This window comes from Pelophylax lessonae (assembly GCF_965119305.1).
Source record: "Pelophylax lessonae genome assembly, chromosome: 13".
Lineage (NCBI taxonomy): Eukaryota > Metazoa > Chordata > Amphibia > Anura > Ranidae > Pelophylax > Pelophylax lessonae.
The window spans coordinates 67,553,854-67,575,286 of record NC_138780.1 but is presented as its reverse complement, the minus strand read 5'-3'; the positions used below and the strand labels follow the sequence as shown (position 1 = coordinate 67,575,286).

At 46.8% G+C, this 21,433-nt stretch overlaps 1 protein-coding gene across 1 annotated transcript in view; it reads right to left on the bottom strand.

Moving 5' to 3' along the window:
• RMDN3 (regulator of microtubule dynamics 3) overlaps positions 1 to 21,433 on the bottom strand; it is a 192,988-nt gene that overhangs the window by 81,927 nt on the left and 89,628 nt on the right. Inside the window, exon 7 of the mRNA XM_082275613.1 lies at positions 21,242 to 21,302. Coding sequence (XP_082131739.1) covers positions 21,242 to 21,302 — 61 coding nt within the window. The remainder of the gene's footprint in view (positions 1 to 21,241; positions 21,303 to 21,433) is intronic.

Below are 21,433 nucleotides of genomic sequence, written 5' to 3'. Positions count from 1 at the left end.
ATTGACCTTAAAAGAGCAGTGCGTGACAGACAGCCCAGAAATCTCAAAGAACTGGAAGACTTTTGTAAGGAAGAATGGGCAAAGATACCTCAAACAAGAATTGAAAGACTCTTGGCTGGCTACAAAAAGCGTTTACAAGCTGTGATATTTGCCAAAGGGGGCAGTACAAGATATTAACTCTGTAGAGGCCCAAACTTTTGCAGACGCCATTTTTTTGTTTTCTGTAATTTTGAAAGTGTAAATGATGGAAATAAAATCTAACTTTTGTTGACATATTATAAGAATGTCGAATCTGTAATTTGATGCCTTTTGGAGATTTTTCCATCTTTCCTTGGCTTCTTTGTGCACATTAATACAAATTTTTACCTGGGGTGCCCAAACTTTCGATCACCACTGTATATTACATTCTTGGTTTTCAGTTTAATACCGTTTAAACTTTAAGAAAGCAACAGTCACACCAAGTGTTATCAAAGAGATGCAGCCACTTTAAAACTGAATCTCTATAATGAATCAATCTCAGGTCACACTATGGCACTTAAAGCCCCATTGTAGGTTCACTGGTACATCCAGAAGCCAAACTAAATGCCACATCTCAGAGGCATTATATACATTTGGCTCTTATCGGATATAGGCCAGGTCTGCATGCAGTAGTTGGGTGTTCACATCTGCTCTACATTAGCAGTCTCCTGTTTTGTGGCTCTATTGCAAGAATGAAAACATTGCAGCTGTGAATATTCCTGTGTGTGAGTCGAACTGAACCTTTCTGCAAAGGTTTTCTTTAGCGGATTCTGTACAGTACCCTGAAATATTTATATTCCAATGCAATATTATTCAATTTATTCAATTCCAGATTTCATTTACATTTAATTTACATTCACTTAAATATATTAATTTGGATTGGTATAAATGTTCAGTATATCAGTCTGTGCATGTATAAAGGGATAGAAATCAATCTGTGTATGCATAAAAGTAAAGGATACTAATAATCAGCATATGTATAAAAGTAAAGGATATCAATTTGTGAATGTAAACCAGCAGTTTCATTTTTAAAATCTCTCCTCTACTTTGGGCTATTATATGTAACAGTGGTGTTAAGAGGTGTATTTATTAAAAGATTTGTACATGCAGTTGGCCACATAGGGGCATAAAAGAATGATTTGTATGGCTCCCCCACCATTCTAATTGAGGGAAAAAAAAAAAAAACTATTTTTAGGATCTGTGCTAGAATTGAGACCTGCAGATGCATTCTGCTTTAAGAAGGTCTACTCGGTTTATTACTAATTAAAGGATAAGTTCACTGTAAAAAAATAAATAAATTCACATCTTTTTGCAGGTAAAAAAAATGTACATTTATTATATTTTTTACTAGGAGCCTGCAAAGCATTGCACCTGCGATCAGCAGATAGTGGGTGCAATGCAGGACTCCTTCAGACTCCCTGTGTAAGACTGTCTGCTCGTACCTCGTATGATCAGGCAGTCACATGCTGACATGAAGCATCAATGAACAGCTGCAAAGGCTGTCGGTACTTGTAGTTCTCCCTTTCTCAGAACTCTGGCCAGGTGAGATCAGGGAGAAGATCCCCGGCTCACAGTTACTACAGGCAGTGTAACTGAGAGACGCTGCAACTGTGGGAACATGTTGCATGTTTCACCCCAAAAAAGAGGTGCAACAAGTAACAAGTTCCCAAAAGGTCAACCTATGCTTTAAGTGGGGGGTTTGTTGGCTTCTTTTAGCCTTCCTCACCATAACATGTCTGGCTGATTAGTTAGTAAGACAGACAAACCCTGTTATGACTTTATTCCCTAGCCAAAATATATCCTTGAAAATGAAAACTATGCAAAGTATCTGAAGCTGTTCAAGCTTTTCAGTACAGACAAGGCTTTCTTTTTGTAAGGCTTCTAACAAATTAGTTTTTCTTCTTCACAATCTAAAAGACAAAAATTACGTTAAAAAAAAAAAAGAAGTGCATGACGACCTAAATTTACCTTTCTGGTACAAAGCAAGGCAAAGGTATTCAGAAAATAAAGCAGTATTAACCCGAAAACCAAAAATGGAATATATTGTGACTTACCAATGCTTAGATGTGGTGGTTGCATTAGTTTTGGTTTTATTAGACTTTTTTCCCTCTTTATTGGAGTGCCCCCACTGTGGATGATGACAGGGGATACATTTGGACAGCAGAATTGTCAGTCTGGGGGGAGGGAAGTGTTAGATGTACTAGCAGATTTATGTACACTAACACATAAAAGCCAAACCTCAGTTAATACTTTAAAAAGCTGCTACAGCAACAGTTTTTTTTTTTTAAATAAACATTTTACATAAATAAAAGCTGATCATTGTAAGAACCCCTTACAGGGTTGAATGAATGTCTCATCCCTGTAACTGCAGGAGCTTGTTCTTTTGAAAAACGACAGACTTGCTGGCTGGATCAATACATGGAAATAGAAGAAAGCAAGCCTAAAAGAAAAAACTCATGCAGCCCCTGTACATCTTAATCAAAGAGTGAGAGGCCAACGGTTTCTGAAACAGAACAGAAAGGAGAGAAACCTGATGTCTGATGGTGTTGAGAGCCAAATACTGGTCTAAAGCCAGCTGCAGTAAGCAGAGTATTCATCCCATGGAGAAAGTCCTGGGGGAGAAGTCCAGAGACTCCCACTAAATTAACCACTCTGCAACCGCTCACAGTAATACTACTGCGGCAGAGTGGTTCGTTATCGTCCAGCCACGTAGTATTAACGTGACTGGACTCCTCCCCTTCTGGGCGGCGCTTGCGCGCCGCCGGAGGCTCGCTCCCGCTGTTTTCATTCACAGCGGGAGTCGGGCCAGGGGAGGAGCAGCGGCGATCGCCGCTGCTCTTACCCGATCGTCGGGGATCGAGTCTGGAGATCCGCCCGCTGTGTGTAAACACAGCGGGCGGATCTCCATAGTGACAGGGAGTGACAGATCGGACTGTTCAGCATAGCTGGACATCCGATCTGTCCATGAATCACATAGTCACCTCCCCCCCTACACGTCAGTAAGCACCAGGCATACATTAACCCCTCCCTCTCCAATAAAATTAACCCCTTCCCTGCCAGTGTCATTTTTTTTTTACAAATCAGTGAGTTTATTGGAGAAAAAAAAAGAAAAAAAAATTAAAACAAGATTTACAACAATAAACATAGAAATTCAACAGATGTCATCAAGGACCATGCATGTAGGTACAGTTTAAGCAAGGCACTTCAGTTGGGCACAGTGGTTAACATTACTTGCACAGAGCACACATAGAGTAGAATTTGCTACTTGCGGGGGTCACAGTCATGGGCAGGAGGCGTCTCAGCTCCCCGTGTCCGGGCTCTGGACCCACCTATCCCATATCTTAGTGAATTTGGCTGGATTTCCCCTGTTCTTATACATGAGTTTATGGTACGGTAGGACCACATTGACCTCAGCCTTCCAGGCACCGAAAGTGGGCGGGGAATCTCGCATCCACCTTCGGGCGATCAGCTTTCGAGCTATGAACAATGTGGTCTGGAGAAAAATAAGTTTGCCTTTGTCCATATCCTCATCTGGGTATATACCCAGCAGGCACTGTTTGGGGACCAGCTGTACCGGGGAGCCCATCTTGTCGTGAAGGAAAGTAACGATTTGTTTCCAGTACCCCTGGAGCTGAGGACAACTCCAGAGGAGGTGGAAAAAGGTGCCCACAGCCAACCGGCACATTGGGCAACTGGGTGACACTTCAGGCCTGTAGCTCTGGAGGCCGATGGGGGTTAGATATGCCCGGTGGAGAATGAAAAGTTGGGTGAGTCGATCCGACAGTCTGGGGGACACAGTTTTGCACGACCCCAGAGCATCATCCCATTCATCATCTTCTATAGTTGCCAGTGTCATTTTTACAGTAACAGTGCATATATATAGCACTGATTACTGCAGTAATGTCACTGGTACCCCCAAAAGTGTCAAAAATGTCAGTCAGGGGTCCGGTCTGTCCGCCGCAATGTCGCAGTCCCGCAAAAAAAAAATCGCAGATCGCCGCCATTACGCGTTAAAAAAAAACCACCAAAAATGACAGAAATCTTTCCCTTTGTTAGTAAACGCAATAACTTTTGCGCAAACCAATCAAAATACGCTTATTGCGATTTTTTTTACCAAACATATGTAGCATAAAACAAATTGGCCAAAAACTTTTAAAAAAATTGGTTTTTACATCTTTTTTGGGGGGAATTTCATATAAAAAAATGTGAAAAATATTGTTATTTTTTCAAAATAAACGCTCTTTTTTTGTTTATAGCGCAAAAAGTAAAAATCGCACAGGTGATCAAATACCACCAAAAGAAAGCTCTGTTTGTGGGAAAAAAAGGACGTAAATTTCGTTTGGGTACGGCGTCGCACGACCGCGCAATTGTCAGTTGAAGTCGCACAGCGCCGAATCGCAAAAAGTGGCCTGGACGGAAGACAGCAAAATCCTCCGGTTGTAAAGTGGTTAAAGTATGCCTTCTATGTCCGATGATGGACCATTGTGGAAAGGAGACCTAGCTTTTAGCATTGTGGAAATCACAGACTGAGAGACGCCCCTGTCGAGATATATCCTGGGTAACTATAGGCCGGTCAGCCTAACATCTGTAGTCTGCAAGATTTTGGAGGGGATGTTAAGGGACCACATACAAGACTTTAGTAATGAAAAGGGTATTATTAGTAGTAATCAGCATGGATTCATGAAAAATCGTTCTTGCCAAACCAATCTATTAACCTTCTACGATGAAGTGAGCTGCCACCTAGATAAAGAAAGTCTGTGGATGTGGTGTATCTGGACTTTGTAAAGGCCTTTGACACCGTTCGCCACAAACGCTTACTGTACAAACTAAGGAAAGTAGATATGGACCATAAGGTGAGTACCTGGATAGAGAACTGGCTCCAGGGGAGAGTCCAGAGGGTGGTGATTAATGGGGAGTACTCGGATTGGGCAGGTGTGGAAAGTGGGGTCCCCCAGGGTTCTGTCCTTGGACCAATCCTGTTTAATTTATTCATAAATGATCTAGAAGAGGGGATATCTAGTACAATCTCAGTATTTGCGGATGATACTAAACTAAGCATGCCAATATCTTCTATGCAGGATGTGGAAACCTTACAAGTGGACCTGAACAAAATAATTGGGTGGGCAACTACCTGGCAGATGAGGTTTAATGTTGAAAAATGTAAAGTAATGCACTTGGGGGCCAGAAACTAGAAAGCAAGCTACTCACTAGGGGGGGAACCTCTAGGTGAGTCTAGGATGGAAAAAGACTTGGGGTACTGGTAGACAACAGGCTTGGCAGTGGCATGCAAAGCCAAGCCGCTGCAAGCAAAGCCAACAGAATACTGGGATGTATAAAAAAGGGGATTCACTCCAGAAATAAAGAGATTATTCTCCCACTCTACAAGACTCTGGTCCGGCCACATCTGGAGTATGCTGTCCAGTTCTGGGCACCGGTCCTCAGGAAGGATGTGCTGGAATTGGAAAGAGCCCAGAGAAGGGCAACAAAAATAATTAGGGGAATGGAGGACATCAGCTATGAGGAAAGACTACAAGCATTGAACCTATTCTCTCTGGAGAAGAGACGCTTGAGAGGGGATATGATATCAATGTACAAATACTGTACTGGCGACCCTAGCATAAGGAACAAACTATTCAGAGAAAGGAGATACAATAAGGCACGTGGCCACTCACTAAAACTAGAGGAAAGGCGGTTTAACCTTAAAATGCGTAAGGGGTTCTTCACTGTAAGAGCGGTAAGGATGTGGAATTCTCTTCCACAAGCAGTGGTATCAGCAGGGAGCATTGATAGTTTCAAAAAACTATTAGATGGGCACCTTAGAGACCACAACATACAGGGGTATACAATGTACGGTTAAAAGCAAACACACACACACATCATAGGTTGAACTGGATGGACTGATGTCTTTTTTCAACCTCACTAACTATGTAACTATGTAACCTGCCATGCTGGTAAAGCCAGTGACGTAGAAAAATACTTCAGCACCATCGTTAGCTGACTGGAAATTGTTAGTGAAAAAGGCCTTTCACCTCTTTAAGGCCACCTACTTCAAAAGAGGAGCAGCCCCTAAATTTGATAAGGTGTGGGGTAGATAAGTTTCCTCTACATCATTACATCAACTGCCTCTGATCAGAGTTAAACATATGCTCTTTCACCCTGGCTGTTTTTTTTAATGTCCACTGGTCTCTGCTAACGGCTTGAATTTTGACCCTTTATTAAATACGTCTAGTACTTGTAACTCTGGTATCTAATTCATTTCTTATGGTGTCGAATCAGGTTATTTCATCTTTCCGTATGACCGAATGTAAATTAAAGGGGTTGGAATCTCTGGTGTGGCTTAAAAAAATAGAAATTTGACAAAAACCCAGTGTCTTTGAAGCAGAACGGCATATTGGTCCTTTGGATAGAAGATCCTCCCAATCTGGCAGTGCTCACAAAGCATCCTGCAGAAATGTTCCCAGGTTATGTACCACATCTGCCTGGGACAGTCCAGCGCAATAAGGATCACCGGAATGAGGGTGTACTGAAACTGTGGAACCACCAGAGCATCCACTGATTCTGCTGGAAGGCTTCCGGACCCAGAGACCAGCCCGTCCAGATCATTGCGGAATGTGGAGGGTCCACATTCAGCATCATCCACTTGCCTGTTTCAGCTGCTGGCTGAGGAAATCTGCCTGACAATTGTCTACACGTTGAATGTACATGGCTGCCAAGGCTAGAAAATGAAGTTCTGCCCTAGAAAGGATCTAATCTGCCTCTCTCTTGACACTGCAAGACTTTTGATTTCTACCCGATTGGATGTACACTACCACAGTGGCACTCCTCAACTAATCCTGGATCAAATGACCCTCCAGTAGTATACTTTAATGCTGTAATATCAGCCAAATCAGTTGAAGCTCCAAGATGTTGATTAGGAGGAAGAGACTCCTTCAATGTCCAAGTCCTCCACACCAACAGGGTGCCTAGTGCTCTTCTCCAACCCAAAAGGGAATCCTCCAAAAGATGGGAAGAAAGAACTTCCAAATCCACAGCCAGATTCCAGAGTCAACAGCTCTGGTTCCTGAAGATAAACTAATCAGTCTTTCCAGAGCCCAGATCTAATTGTTCCAAACAAGAATGCTGGCAGCCCAGAGGTGCGGAGAGAAAATACCTTAGGATGCTTCCAATTTCCATAGAGGAAAGTTGGAAAAGTAAGTGCAAAAGAAAAGTCTTTGTGGCTATAGGAGTTTTAAACAACCGAAGGTTGGAGACAGCACTGATAAAAGCAAAAGGCTTATCGTCTAGATCAGGGGTGGGCAAACTTTTTGACTCGAGGGCCGCAATGGGTTCATATATTGGACCCGGGGGCCGGACCAAGAGTAGATGGCAAAAAATGCTGTAAAAAATTGCGTGACTTTGAGGTCACAAAAGTGTGAAAGGGGCCTTCAGTAATTAAGGTATAGTGTGCCCCCTTTCAATGCAGTGACCAGTGTGCCCCCTTTTAATGCAGTGACCAGCCTGCCCCCTTTCAATGCAGAAAGACCAGCGTGCCCCCTTTCAATGCAGAGAGACCAGCGTGCCCCCTTTCAATGCAGAGAGACCAGCGTGCCCCCTTTCAATACACAGTGACCAGCGTGCCCCCTTTCAATACATAGTGACCAGCGTGCCCCCTTTCAATACACAGTGACCCGCGTGCCCCCTTTCAATACACAGTGACCAGCGTGCCCCCTTTCAATGCAGTGACCTGCGTGCCCCCTTTCAATGCAGAGACCATCGTGCGTGCCCCCTTTCAATGCAGAGACCATCATGCGTGCCCCCTTTCAATGCAGAGACCATCGTGCATGCCCCCTTTCAATGCAGAGACCATCGTGCATGCCCCCTTTCAATGCAGAGACCATCGTGCATGCCCCCTTTCAATGCAGAGACCAGCGTGCGTGCCCCCTTTCAATGCAGAGACCAGCGTGCATGCCCTCTTCAATGCAGAGACCAGCGTGCGTGCCCCCTTCAATGCAGAGACCAGCGTGCGTGCCCCCTTCATTGCAGAGACCAACGTGCGTGCCCCCTTCAATGCAGAGACCAGCGTGCAAGCCCCCTTCAATGCAGAGACCAGCATGCGTGCCCCCTTCAATGCAGAGACCAGCGTGCGTGCCCCCTTCAATGCAGAGACCAGCGTGCGTGCCCCCTTCAATGCAGAGACCAGCGTGCGTGCCCCCTTCAATGCAGAGACCAGCGTGCGTGCCCCCTTCAATGCAGAGACCAGCGTGCGTGCCCCCTTCAATGCAGAGACCAGCGTGCCTGCCCCCCTTCAATGCAGAGACAGCATGCGTGCCCCCTTCAATGCAGAGACCAGCGTGCGTGCCCCCTTCAATGCAGAGACCAGCGTGCGTGCCCCCTTCAATGCAGAGACCAGCGTGCGTGCCCCCTTCAATGCAGAGACCAGCGTGCGTGCCCCCTTCAATGCAGAGACCAGCGTGTGTGCCCCCCTTCAATGCAGAGACAGCATGTGTGCCCCCTTCAATGCAGAGACCAGCGTGCGTGCCCCCTTCAATGCAGAGACCAGCGTGCGTGCCCCCTTCAATGCAGAGACCAGCGTGCGTGCCCCCTTCAATGCAGAGACCAGCGTGCGTGCCCCCTTCAATGCAGAGAACGGAGTGGGTGCCCCCTTAAATGCAGTGTGCCACCCCCGAGACCAGTGCACTTACCTGCAGCAGCAGCGGCGGCTTCTCCTCAGTCCGCCGGCGTCTCCTCGAGTCCTCCCGCCTCCTCCTAGGCCAATGGCATGGGGTTTGCCTTGCGGCCAATCAGGAAGCGGGTATTAGACCCGCTTCCTGATTGGCCAGGAAGAGAATCCATGTGATAATAGCGAATTTTCATTCGCTATTGTCACACAATGGGTGGGCTCGGGGCGCACTGCTCTGCGCCCCGGGTCCACCCTTTGCTCAAGCCTAGGACCGGCCGCCACTGTAAATGAATAAATTAGCTAGCGCTCCGGGGGCCGGATTAAAAGGTCCGCCGGGCCGCCGTTTGCCCATTCTTGGTCTAGATTCAGGAGATACAGTATCTCACAAAAGTGAGTACACCCCTCACATTTTTGTAAATATTTTATTTTCTCTTTTCATATGACAACACTGAAAAAATTACACTTTGCTACAATGTAAAGTAGCGAGTGTACAGCTTGTATAACAGTGTAAATTTGCTGTCACCGCAAAATAACTCAACACAAAGACATTAATGTCTAAACCGCTGGCAACATAAGCGAGTACACCCCTAAGTGAAAATGTCCAAATTGGGCCCAATTAGCCATTTTCCCTCCCTGGTGTCACGTGACTCGTTAGTGTTACAAGGTCTCAAGTGCGCATGGAGAGCAGGTGTATTAAATTTGGTGTTATCGCTCTCCCTCTCTCATACTGGTCACTGGAAGTTCACCATGGCACCTCATGGCAAAGACTTCTCTGAGGATCTGAAAAAAAGAATTGTTGCTCTACATAAAGATGACCTAGGCTATAAGAAGATTGCCAAGGTCCTGAAACTGAGCTGTAGCGCGTGGCAAAGACCATACAGTGGTTTAACAGGACAGGTTCCACTCAGAACAGGCCTTGCTATGGTTGACCAAAGAAGTTGCGTGCATGTGCTCAGCGTCATATCCAGAGGTTGTCTTTGGGAAATGGATATATGAGTGCTGCCAGCATTGTTGCAGAGGTTAAAGGGGTGGGGGTCAGCTTGTCAGTGCTCAAACCATATGCTGCACACTGCATCAAATTGGTCTGCATGGCTGTCATCCCAGAAGGAAGCCTCTTCTAAAGATCATGCATAAGAAAGCACGCAAACAGTTTGCTGAAGAAAAACAAACTGGATTACTGGAACCATGTGCTGTGGTCTGATGAGACCAAGATAAACGTATATGGCTCAGATGGTGTCAATGCGTGTGTGGCAGCAACCAGGTGAGTAGTACAAGGACAAGTAAGTCTTGCCTACAGTCAAGCATGGTGGTGGGAGTGTCATGGTCTGGGGCTGCATGGGTGCTGCCGACACTGGGAAGCTACAGTTCATTGAGGGAACCATGAACGCCAACATGTACGGTGACATGCCGAAGCAGAGCTTGATCCCCTTCCCTTCGGAGACTGGGCCGCAGGGCAGTATTCCAACATGATAACGACCCCAAACACACCTCCAAGACGACTGCATTGCAAAAAAAGCTGAGGGTAAAAGGTCTGGCCAAGCATGTCTCCAGACCTAAACCCTATTAAGCATCTGTGGGGCATCCTCAAATGGAAGATAGAGGAGCGCAAGGTCTCTAACATCCACCAGCTCAGTGGTGGCATCATGGAGGAGTGGAAGAGGACTCCAGTGGCAACCTGTGAAGCTCTGGTGAACTCCATGCCCAAGAGGGTTAAGGCAGTGCTGGAAAATAATGGTGGCCACACAAAATATTGACACTTTGGGCCCAATTTGGACATTTCCACTTAGGGGTGTACTCACTTTTGTTGCCAGCGGTTAAAAAACATTAATGGCTGTGTGTTGAGTTATTTTGAGGGGACAGCAAATTTACACTGTTATACAAGCTGTACACTCACTACTTTACATTGTAGCAAAGTGTCATTTCTTCAGTGTTGTCAAATGGAAAGATATAATAAAATACTTACAAAAATGTGGAGAGGTGTACTCACCTTTTGTGAGATACTGTATGCACTGCATCAATAAGAGCCGAAAATTGTTTGCTTTTATTTGGGAAAAAAGCAGTAGACCACGACTACTCAGGGGTAAGCTCAAAGAATGGAGTGACTCAAAATTAGTCAAGGTCTCTGAGGCTGATGGCTCAGAAGAGTCACTAAGGCCATGGACAATTGAGCTATAGGATCTGCAGGAGAGGGCATGGAAGAAGAACACATGTGAGATCTGCAATCACAGTAAGTAAACTGGCTCATTTCAGCCAGCCATAAAGTCTTAAATGATCATTGTATAGACCTGAGCCAAAAGGGCAGATAATTCAGCCACACTGACGGAGCTAAAGAAGACTTTAAGTACTGAATAGACTGCAACAGCAGAAAATGTGACTCCAGAATGCCAACTTGGGCACCATCAGTGGGCATGCTGCAAGCAGCCTCAAAGCTGTAAGCAGAAAATGAGCTTGGGGCACCTGGCACAGCCCGGCCGTAATTCGGAACCAGCGATAGTAAACATGCTGCGTGCCACAGCCTCCGTTTTCCTGTCAGCCGGGTCCTCAAAGGATGGAGATTACTCTACTAGGGGTCATGTTTGCTTTATTCAACCTAGAAACCGGAGGGTCTACCACTGGTGGACTAGTCCACTTTTCTAAAAGTGACTCTTTAAAAGGGTAACCTACAGCAAAACATTTGGGGACTACAAAGGATAATTTTGGTTGTTCTCATTCCTTACAGGAAAAACTGTCAAAATAAGGGATACAAGGAAACACCTATGGAGTACGATACGACGTATGTGTACCAAACAACACAGCCACGTCCGTGGCTACATCAGCCGCATCCTCCATCTTTAAAGTCTCACGCACTGCATTGATAAGTGCATCTACCAGCGGTTTTTCATTCGCTGCTGCGACCATGGAGGAATCATCCTCAGTATCAGAAGGATCAGGGGGACCTTGCAGTTAAAAAATTATCTTTTGGCACCACTAAAGGATCCTCTCAAGGCTCAGAGTACCTATCAGCAGAGAGAGAGAGAGATAACAGGGACCCCCAAAAACTCACCCTACCGACAAGAGGAGCGCCGATAATTCAAACCCAGCATCATCATGAATGCTGTTCAAATGTCATGGGCACAGGAAGGAGGAATAGGAAGGAGTAGCTTTGGCATCCCCACGAGGCTTTAGTTGTTTCCAGCATCTCCTAGACTAAGGGAAAATGGCCCCCGTGACATTATCCGGCTACACAAACATGGTCGCCAATCGCAGACCAGCCAGATTAAGGTAAAATGGCCACCATTAGCCACAAACACTGAAGCATGCTGCCAGGACCTTTTCTGCACCCTCTGCAAGGGGCCCCCCTCCTGAAGGTAGGATGCACATTTAGAGGAGACTCCGCTGTGCACTCTGCACCGGCCTCTGCACTAGGACCCCCCCTTCACTATACCCAAAAAGCAGGGCATGCACCTAGGGCTCTCCTACACTCTGACCCCTTCCAGACTACCAGGGTGGGACACACACCATCTCAGGACTCTTACAGAGTAGGGATAGCGGGTGAGACCCCAGGGGTCTCTGCTGCATTCTCTGCCCTGGGACTCCCAATAGACTCTAGGTCCAGACAGGAAGGAATGGGAGTGAAGGAAGCCCAACTCAGTGAGGGAATTAAGGATGGGAGGAGGGAACCTGAAGGCAGGTCCAACCGTCCCTGGATGTTACCCAGGTCCACCCCAAAAAAACACCAAAAGGGGAGAGGGGGGGGGCTGTACTTACCTTTCCATGGTGTGGGTAATGCTACAGACAGAACTCCTCGCACCGGAGTAGGGGAGCTGTCGACCAAGGGACCGCTGTGACTCAGACCCAAGCCTGGTCGTATGCGACCCTGCAAGACATTTAACTCACGGCCAGCTGTCTGTGAGGCTATTTCACAGCCGACCAAGTGTGTAGCTGCGGTCTGCACGCGCTCGCTGGCTGGGCTGGGGGGGGGGGCACTGAATCTAGGTTATCTAGCCAGTCACCGGCAGTTGATTGTAGAGAAAATAAAAAAAAAAAAGATGTAAGTAAGGAGAAAATTGCTAGGACCAGAGATCCCAGCCGGGAGCCTAGGTCCTTATTCCTGACTAGACAGATTAAAACTGATTACCTAGAGCAGAGAGGGGGGTTATATACCAGCTGAGGACGGCACATGGGCGTAGCAAGGTGTTTTTTTTCTGCCTAGTCCTACTCCTGGAGGATGCAATAAAACCCACAAGTTATGATTTATGGAGCGCTGTGTCCGTTAATGAACGAAAGAGAAATCCCATTTTCTCTTTCGTTCACTGACGGACACAGCTCCTGATCTTATTAACCATTGGGAAGTCCCAAAGCAGTGTCAAACATGAGGGGTGGGAACAGCAAGAAAAAATTCCCAAGGCTAAACCGTAGTCAACCAGGTAACAGAAGCTCAACCAAAATAACTGGAGCCCACATTACACCCCCAAAGAGGGAGCAAGCACCCTAAACAGCAGCCTGCAAAACCTTGCGGCCAAAAGAGGCATTCACAAATGCTAACACATCCACTTTATAACATTTTGTGAAGTGTGCACCGACGACCAAGTAGCCACCTTGCACACCTGTGTTACTGACGCCTGCTGATGGAAGGCCCAAGAAGCACTGAGCGCCCGCGTAGAGTGCGCCTTCACAGGGAAAGAGGGAACCTGTCCTTTAATCGAATAGGCCTGAGTCAACGTCTGTCTAATCTATCTAGAAATGGTCGTAGATGAAGCAGATAGTCCTTTCCGAGGCCCATCCGTGAGTACAAATAGTGAGTTTACTTCCTAAAAGTAGCTGCCAGGTACACCCGGAGAGCCTGAACCACATCCAGGGAATGCCACGCAATTTCCTTAGGAAGTTTTGGCCTGGGACACAGGAAAGGCAACACAATGTCCTCATTCAGATTGAAATCCGAGACAACCTTTGGACGGAATGACAGACAGGGGCGAAGTACCATTTTATCTATCTTTGTGAACCACCAAATAGGGGGAACGACAAGACAACCCCGCCAATTACGACACCCTGCGCGCAGAGGTGATTGTCCCCAAAAAGGCCACCTTCTGGGATAGCGTAAGCAGGGGAATCTCCAGAATATTTTCAAAGGGAGGCGTCTGAAGAACTGAAAGTACCAAGTTGAGATCCCAAGGTGGTAGTGGGGACCGCACTGGTGGAGTCAAATGTCAAACCCCCTGAATAAAAGTACACACTAGGGAGTGTGCGGCCAAGGGTCATTGAAAAGACCAATAAGGCCGACACCTGGTCCTTAATGGTACTCAAGGCCAATTTCTGCTCAACCCCCCATTGAAGGAAGGTCAAGACCATAGCCACAGAAAAAGAGTGAGCGTGAACACCAAGCGACTCGCACCACGAAACGTATGCTTTCCACGTACGATGTTAGATCTTCCTAGAAGTAGACTTCCTAGCTTTAAGTAGTGTAGGAATCACCGACCCAGACAAACCTCTATCCTTCAGTACCTGGCTTTCAACAGCCAAGCCGTCAAAGCCAGCGACTGTAAAACAGGAGGGAAGAATGGCACTTGGGACAGCAGATCGTCCCTGAGAGATGGTCACCAGGTCGACGTACCAGTTGTAAATCAGACGATACTAGCCCCAGGGGGCCACCAGCGCGTCTGTTGTGACCGTACCACAAACCTGTGCACCTTCCGGTTAAGCCGAGATGCCAACAGATCCACCGGAGACACAGCAGATGAAACATCTCTGGATGAAGGGACCACTCCCCTTGGTCCAGGGCCTGCCGACAGAGATAATCCGCCTGCCAATTTTCCACCCCTGGAATGTGTATGGCAGAGAGGGCCAGAACAAAACGTTCTGCACAACGAAGAATGCCGGCTACCTCCAGAGCTGCCAATACACTTTTTGTTCCACCCTGGTGATTGACATAAGCCACGGCCGTAAGATTGTCCGATTGGATTTGCACCGGACACCCGTGTAGGCAATCATACCAGTGATTTAGGCACAGCATGATCGCTCAGAGTTCCAGGACATTGATCGGGAGTCTGAACTCCTCCAGTGGCCAAGCTCCCTTAGCGGAGTTCCGACCCAGGACACCTCCCCACCTGGACAGACAGGCATTCGTGGTGATCATTGTCCAATACAGCAGGGAGAAAAGATTTGCCCTGGCGAAAAACTAGAGAGCGAAGCCACCAGATCAGAGACCCTTTTGTTTTTCGGCTCAGCTGGATTTGATTGTCCAGAGACTTTGAACACTTGTCCCATTTGGCCAAGATCTTCCTTTGCAGGGACCTTGTATGGAACTTTGCAAACAGGACCGCTTCGTAGGTAGAAACCATCAGGCCCAGCACCCTCAAGTAAATCCGGAGGGATGACCACCTGCTGAACAGCAATAGATGAATTGCAGCATGCAACTTCTGGAGTTTGTCCAGAGCAAGGAACACTCTGGTTACAGCAGAGTGCGGAATCAGACCCAGATAGTCCAGTTTTGTGGAAGGAACCAGAGCAGACTTCTGGTAATTCAGAGGGCAGCCGAACTCCCTCAGAGTATGTATAGTGATGTCCACGTTGTCAATCAAAGCAGTAGGAGTCTCTGCTCACAAGAGAAGGTCATCCAGGTAGCCCAGCACTGCGGTCCCTCCCTGACATAACGCCAGCCCTGGAGCCAACACCTTTGTGAAGACCCGAGGAACAGAGGCGAGACCAAAGGGTAACGCCACAAACTGATAATGCTCCTTTCTCATGGCAAAGCGGAGGAAGAGTTGGTGACAGACAAATTTTGGAATGTGTATGTAAAGCGTCCTTGATGTCGATAGAGGCAAGAATATCCCCCTGATGCAAGGATGCCACTACTGTGCGAATAGACTACATTCTGAATTTCTGTACCAGCACAATTTCTGGACGCACCTTGCCTTCTTTCTTCGGGACCGTGAACAGGTTTGAATAAAACCCCTGAAAACATTCCGGATTTGGAACCGGAACAATTACCCCTTGAAGCAACAGGCCTGGCGCCGCCCTGAAGAGGGCTTGCAAGCGGTCCGGGGACAGGCGCACATTGGAAGGAAAGAACCGCTCCAGAGGGTAAGAACAAAACTCGATCTTGTAGCCAGACTATCACTTCATAGACCCACTTGTCTTGCACCAAGGAGGTCCACGGGTCCAGAAACCAGCTAAGACGTCCCCCAAGCCTAGGCACAGGTGAGGGCACACCTTCATGCAGAAAGAGCTTTGTCTGTGGGTCTGGAGAAATCCGCTTTGGACTTGCCAGACCAAGATCGCTTGGATCCTCCCGAAGAGGCCTTGAACCTTTTTCAGCCGATCCTGAGGGACGAAAAAACTTCCTGTGAGCCGAGAAGGACGGGCCACATCTGTGACAAGGTTTCTTACCCTTACTAGCCTGCGGAAAAAAGGTGCTCTTCCCCACCTGTGAGACTCTTAATTATATCATCCAGAGATGCTCCAAACAGGTGATCAACTTGAAATGGAAGATCAGTTAGGGCTTTTTTTTTTTTTTTTTTTTTTAAGAGGGGGGAGCTGCTCAACCTCCAGGTGACAGCGTAAAAGCTTAGCCCACTCGGTCAGAGTTTGTGACACTGGGGCAATGGTGAAGACCAGTCTGAGTACCGAGCCAGCCACAGTGATACTGCGGGCCACAGCTTCTGCCTTTCTGTCAGCCGGATCCTTAAAAGCCGGTGATTATTCAACCAGAATCACGGTTGCCTTATTCAACCTGGAACCCGGGGGATCCACCACTGGTGGAAAAGCTAACTTCTTAAGGAGGGGTACCTCATTGCGAATCGCTTAGGGACCACAAAGGGACGTTTTGGCTGCTCCCATTTTTTTGCGTCAAATCTGTCAAAATAGGAAGGAAACGGAAAACCTTTGCTGCTCTAGACGGCTTGTGAATGCCAAAGGGAACCGGTGCCTACACCACAGCTTCAGCTGCATCCTCCATTTATAAAGTCTCACGCACAGACACAATTAGTGGGTCCACCAGTGATTTTTCGTGCGCGGCTACAGGATAAGAGGGGGTTTGCTATAGGCCACCCAACCAAAAGGGAGGAGGTAGAGCTGGAATTTATATCACTGTTGGGTAAAGTGGCAAAACTGGGATCAGTCATCATATTGGGGGACTTCAATTATCCCGACATTGATTGGGAAGAAGGGACTACACACTTACAGAAGGCCAGTCTATTCATGGAAACGTTACAGGACAACTACATGTCTCAGTTGGTGGATTCTCCTACTAGAGAAAATGCAGTCCTGGATCTATTGATCACTAATGACCCAGACCTAATCTCTGAGGTAGGAGTCCAGGACAACCTGGGCTCTAGCGATCACAGGATGATCACATTTAGCTTAAATAACAATATAACAAGGCAAGAGGGGAACATAAGAACCCTAAACTTCACAAGGGCAAACTTTCCCAAATTGTGCTCAATGATGGAAAGGGTAAACTGGGACCAAACCCTGGGAACACTGACCACGGAGGAGAAATGGGAATGCTTTAGGAACATATTAAACAAATGCATCTCGCAGTGCATTCCTATGGGAAATACGTTTAGAAGAGACAAAGCCAAACCTGGCTGGCTAAACCGTAATGTTAAAAAACTTATTAGGGGAAAAAAAATGGCCTTCAAGAAATATAAATCAGAGGGCACAGTATCGGCTTTTGAGCAATACAAGGAGGCAAATAAGAAAAGTAAATACGAAATCAAAATGGCTAAAATCAACTTTGAGAGACAAATAGTGGAGGATAGTAAAAAGAACCCAAAGAAATTCTTTAAATATATCAACAGCAAAAAAACTAGGGCAGAGCATGTTGCACACATAATTAACGATGATGGGCGGATAGTTACAGAGGACACTGAAAAAGCAACCGTGCTGAACGCTTTTTTCTCGTCAGTCTTTACACATGAAAAGGATGGGTACACTGACCATGATTGTATGGTTAGTAGAAATACACAGGACTTGCCGCTATGGCTAACAGAGGGTGAAATCAGGAAAAGGCTGGATAAAATTAACACAAATCACCAGGCCCGGATGGCGTACATCCAAGAGTACTCAAAGAACTTAGTAAGGTTATATCTAGATCACTGTTCGTGATCTTTGCTGACAGTATTATGACAGGAAATGTACCAGGGGATTGGAGGAAAGCAAATGTGGTACCGATATTCAAAAAAGGGCAGAGGCAAGTCCCGGGAAATTATAGGCCTGTCAGTCTAACATCAATAGTATGTAAACTTCTGGAGGGGATGATAAGGGACTCTATCGTAGAGTTTGCAAAAGACAACATCATCAGCAGTAATCAGCACGGGTTTACAAATGGGCGTTCTTGTCAAACCAATCTCTTAACATTCTATGAGGAGGTGAGCTGTGAGCTAGATAGGGGGAGACCAGTGGATGTGGTGTACCTGGATTTCGCTAAGGCGTTTGATACAGTTCCCCACAAGCGCTTAATTTATAAAATAAAGGCAGCGACCGCAGGGTTTGCTCTTGGATACGGAACTGGCTTAAAGGGCGTGTCCAAAGGGTGGTAATAAATAGCGCATACTCAGGCTGGTCTGAGGTGGTAAGTGGGGTCACCCAAGGCTCAGTCCTGGGACCAACCTTGTTCAATGTATTCATAAACAGCATTGAGGACGGGATCAGTAGTTCTATATCAGTTTTTGCAGATGAAGTGTAAGGTTTTGCACTTGGGGACTAAAAACATAAAAGCACAATACACTTTAGGGGGGGGGGGGAACCTTTGGGGGAATCAAAAATGGAAAAAGATCTGGGAGTCTTGGTAGAGGATAGACTAGGCAATAGCATACAATGTCAAGCGGCAGCTGCCAAAGCCGGCAGAATATTAGCATGCATAAAAAAAGGGATGTATTCCAGAGATAAGACTATAATCCTTCCACTTTATAAAACTCTGGTCCGACCGCATCTGGGGTATTCTGTCCAGTTCTGGTTGCCAGTCCTCAGGAGGGATGTGTTGGAGCTGGAGAGAGTCCAGAGAAGGGCAACTAAACTAATTAGGGGATTGGAGGACCTTAATTATGAAGAGCAGCTGCAATTGCTTGATTTATTCTCCCTGGAGAAGAGACGCCTGAGAGGGGACATGATAGCAATTTATAAATATCTCAATGGTGATCTCAGCATAGAAAAAAAGCTATTCAGTCGAAAGGATTGCATGAGGACTCGGGGGCATACAATGCGATTGGAGGAGAAGCGTTTTAACCTCAGGCAACGTGGGGGGTTCTTTATTTTCAGGGCTACAAGATTGTGGAATTCTCTACCACAAGAGGTGGTTTCTGTGGGAAGTATGGTGGCTTTTAAAAGACTCTTAGACGTACATCTCAAGGAGAAAAACATTCAGGGTTATGAGAGATGATTACGGCCACACATACCTACACAGGTTGAACTGGATGGACTATGGTCTTTATTCAACCTCACCTACTATGTAACTATATGTAACTATGTAAGGAATCATCCTCACAATCTGAGAACTCAGGGCGCAAGGCTGCAGACCCCTCAAAGTGGGCTCTGTCCAAGGCGGCCAGATCAGATTCAGAAGCAGGGGAAGGTGAGGGAGGCTTTCTACTACCCCGCCACCCAAAATCCACCTCCACCCAGGACAAAAAGGACTCCAGGACCGTCGTCAGTGCATCAATAGATGGTTGGGACCCGGAGGGCCCCGCAGATTCTAAAAGGGGGGCAGGTGGGGAAATGTGCTCCAAGGACCCCATGAGGAATAAGGGTACCCTACAAAAGTGTAAAAAGACACTGCCAAAGGACAACCTCACCATGCTGGTAACCCCACCCGGCTGCCAGCCACACAGCAACCCCCGATCCTGCAGAAGAGAAAGGGAGAGGACCCCACCAGGCAGTCGCCGGCAGTACCAGGATTAAAGCACCCCACATGCAGCGTCCAGAAAGTAAAGAGTCAGCACCAGGGGATAAGGAGGGGTTGCCCAGCTAAAATGGCCACCCAGAAGGGATCCACAGTAATGGTTGCCATTCATTTCAATGTCGGACTAATGTAAAATGGAGCCGCGGCGACACAAACATGGCGGCCAGCCTATACAGAAAATAAGCTACAACAAAATGGGATCCCTGGGCCCAGGCAAGACACAGAGCAGGAAGAGGGGCCCCCCACCAGGTACAGCCTCCCCCCCACAGCCTATCACCTGGTCGCCGTCAGCGCACCCCCCCCCCCCACCATCACCAGTACAGCAAGCTGGACCAACCCCAGGAGGTATCCAGACCCCACCATACGTCCCCAATATAGGTGGAGGGGGGATGGGGGGCAGAGAGGGGGGGAATAGATGACCCACAGAACCATTAGGCTCAAGAGGGGGCCCTAACGGGAAAGAAGGGAACCCGGGGGTCCGACTGTCCCAGGGAGGGGCGTGGGTCCACCCTAAAACCCTCCAGGGGAAGAGGGAGGATAGCTACTCACCATACCAGGACAAGGTGGGCACTGCTTCAGACAGAACCTGCTCACTATCGAAATGGGGGGCTGTCGGCCAGGAGTAACGATGCGACACAGGCCGTGACCTCGCAAGGCGTTTAACTCGCAGGCCAGCCCCCATCTGGTAAGGCTATGTCGCGGCTGACCTAGCATGGAGCGGAGGTCTGCGCGCGCACTGGCCAGACTGGGGTGAACAATGGATCTAGATTATCCAGCCTGTTAGTTGATTGTAGATCTCGCAGGAAAACCCCAGGAGAAAAAAATCTATCTAAAAAGAAAAAATTGCTAGGACCAGAGATCCCATCAAGGGACTAGGTCCTTACTCCTGACTAGGCAGAAAAAAACTGGGTACATATAGCAGAGAGGGGGGAGTATAGGTCCATCTGCCCATAGGCATCGTCAAGTTCTTTTTCTGCCTAGTGTCCTACTCGTGTAGGGGGCAGTATAACTGAATAATTAAGAAGATCAAGCGCTGTGTCCATCAATGAACAAAAGAGAAAATGCTTATTAATTCACTAAAAAAAAGCCAAGAACATGTATCCACTTCATTTCTGTGTGCCCCAAAGCACCATGCAAATGGCTAGAACATGTATAGAAAACACAGGACTAAGCTCAGAAAGCATTTAGCAATGGTACACTGACCCCTGTGAAGTATTGAAGAATATGGTACAATAGTAAACAGTAAACATCAGCGTGCTATTTTATATGGCTATGGAAAAAATATATGATATTCTCCAGTTATAACTACATTAGATGGATCATGACCAATAATCAGTTTGGTCATTAACCAAAGAACAGAGCCATTCGATAAATGTGTAAACTGATTGAAGCACAGAATTCCTTGTTTGCATTAGGCACCCATGCCAACAACTAGGTTGAAGTATAGCACTTGTGTAATCACAAAGACATATTTTCATCTACAGCACACACCAACAAAGAATGTGACCTAGAAAAGTAAAAACACACTATCTGTACGTGTTGTCTGCTAACCAACTAGTAAATCCTAGAAAAAAGAAAAATAAAGAAATCTGTGTGGTCAGAACTTGAATAGTCTTGTATGCAGGGCTGTGTTATGTCTAAAGAAGGGAAAGCACTAAGAATCTCCTCTCCCACAAAAAGACACATACCATTTGTGGCACTCAGCACTCGGGCCTCCTTTCTGAAGTGCAAGCTCAGCTTCTTCTTTCCCTGCAGACAGAGTCAGATAACTCTCCATTAAAAGCTGACACACTGCATGGAAAATATTTAATCTACAAAAGTGGTCATTTTTTCTAACAAAAGAATTATCTTACAAAAATAAACTAAGCATTTCACCATAC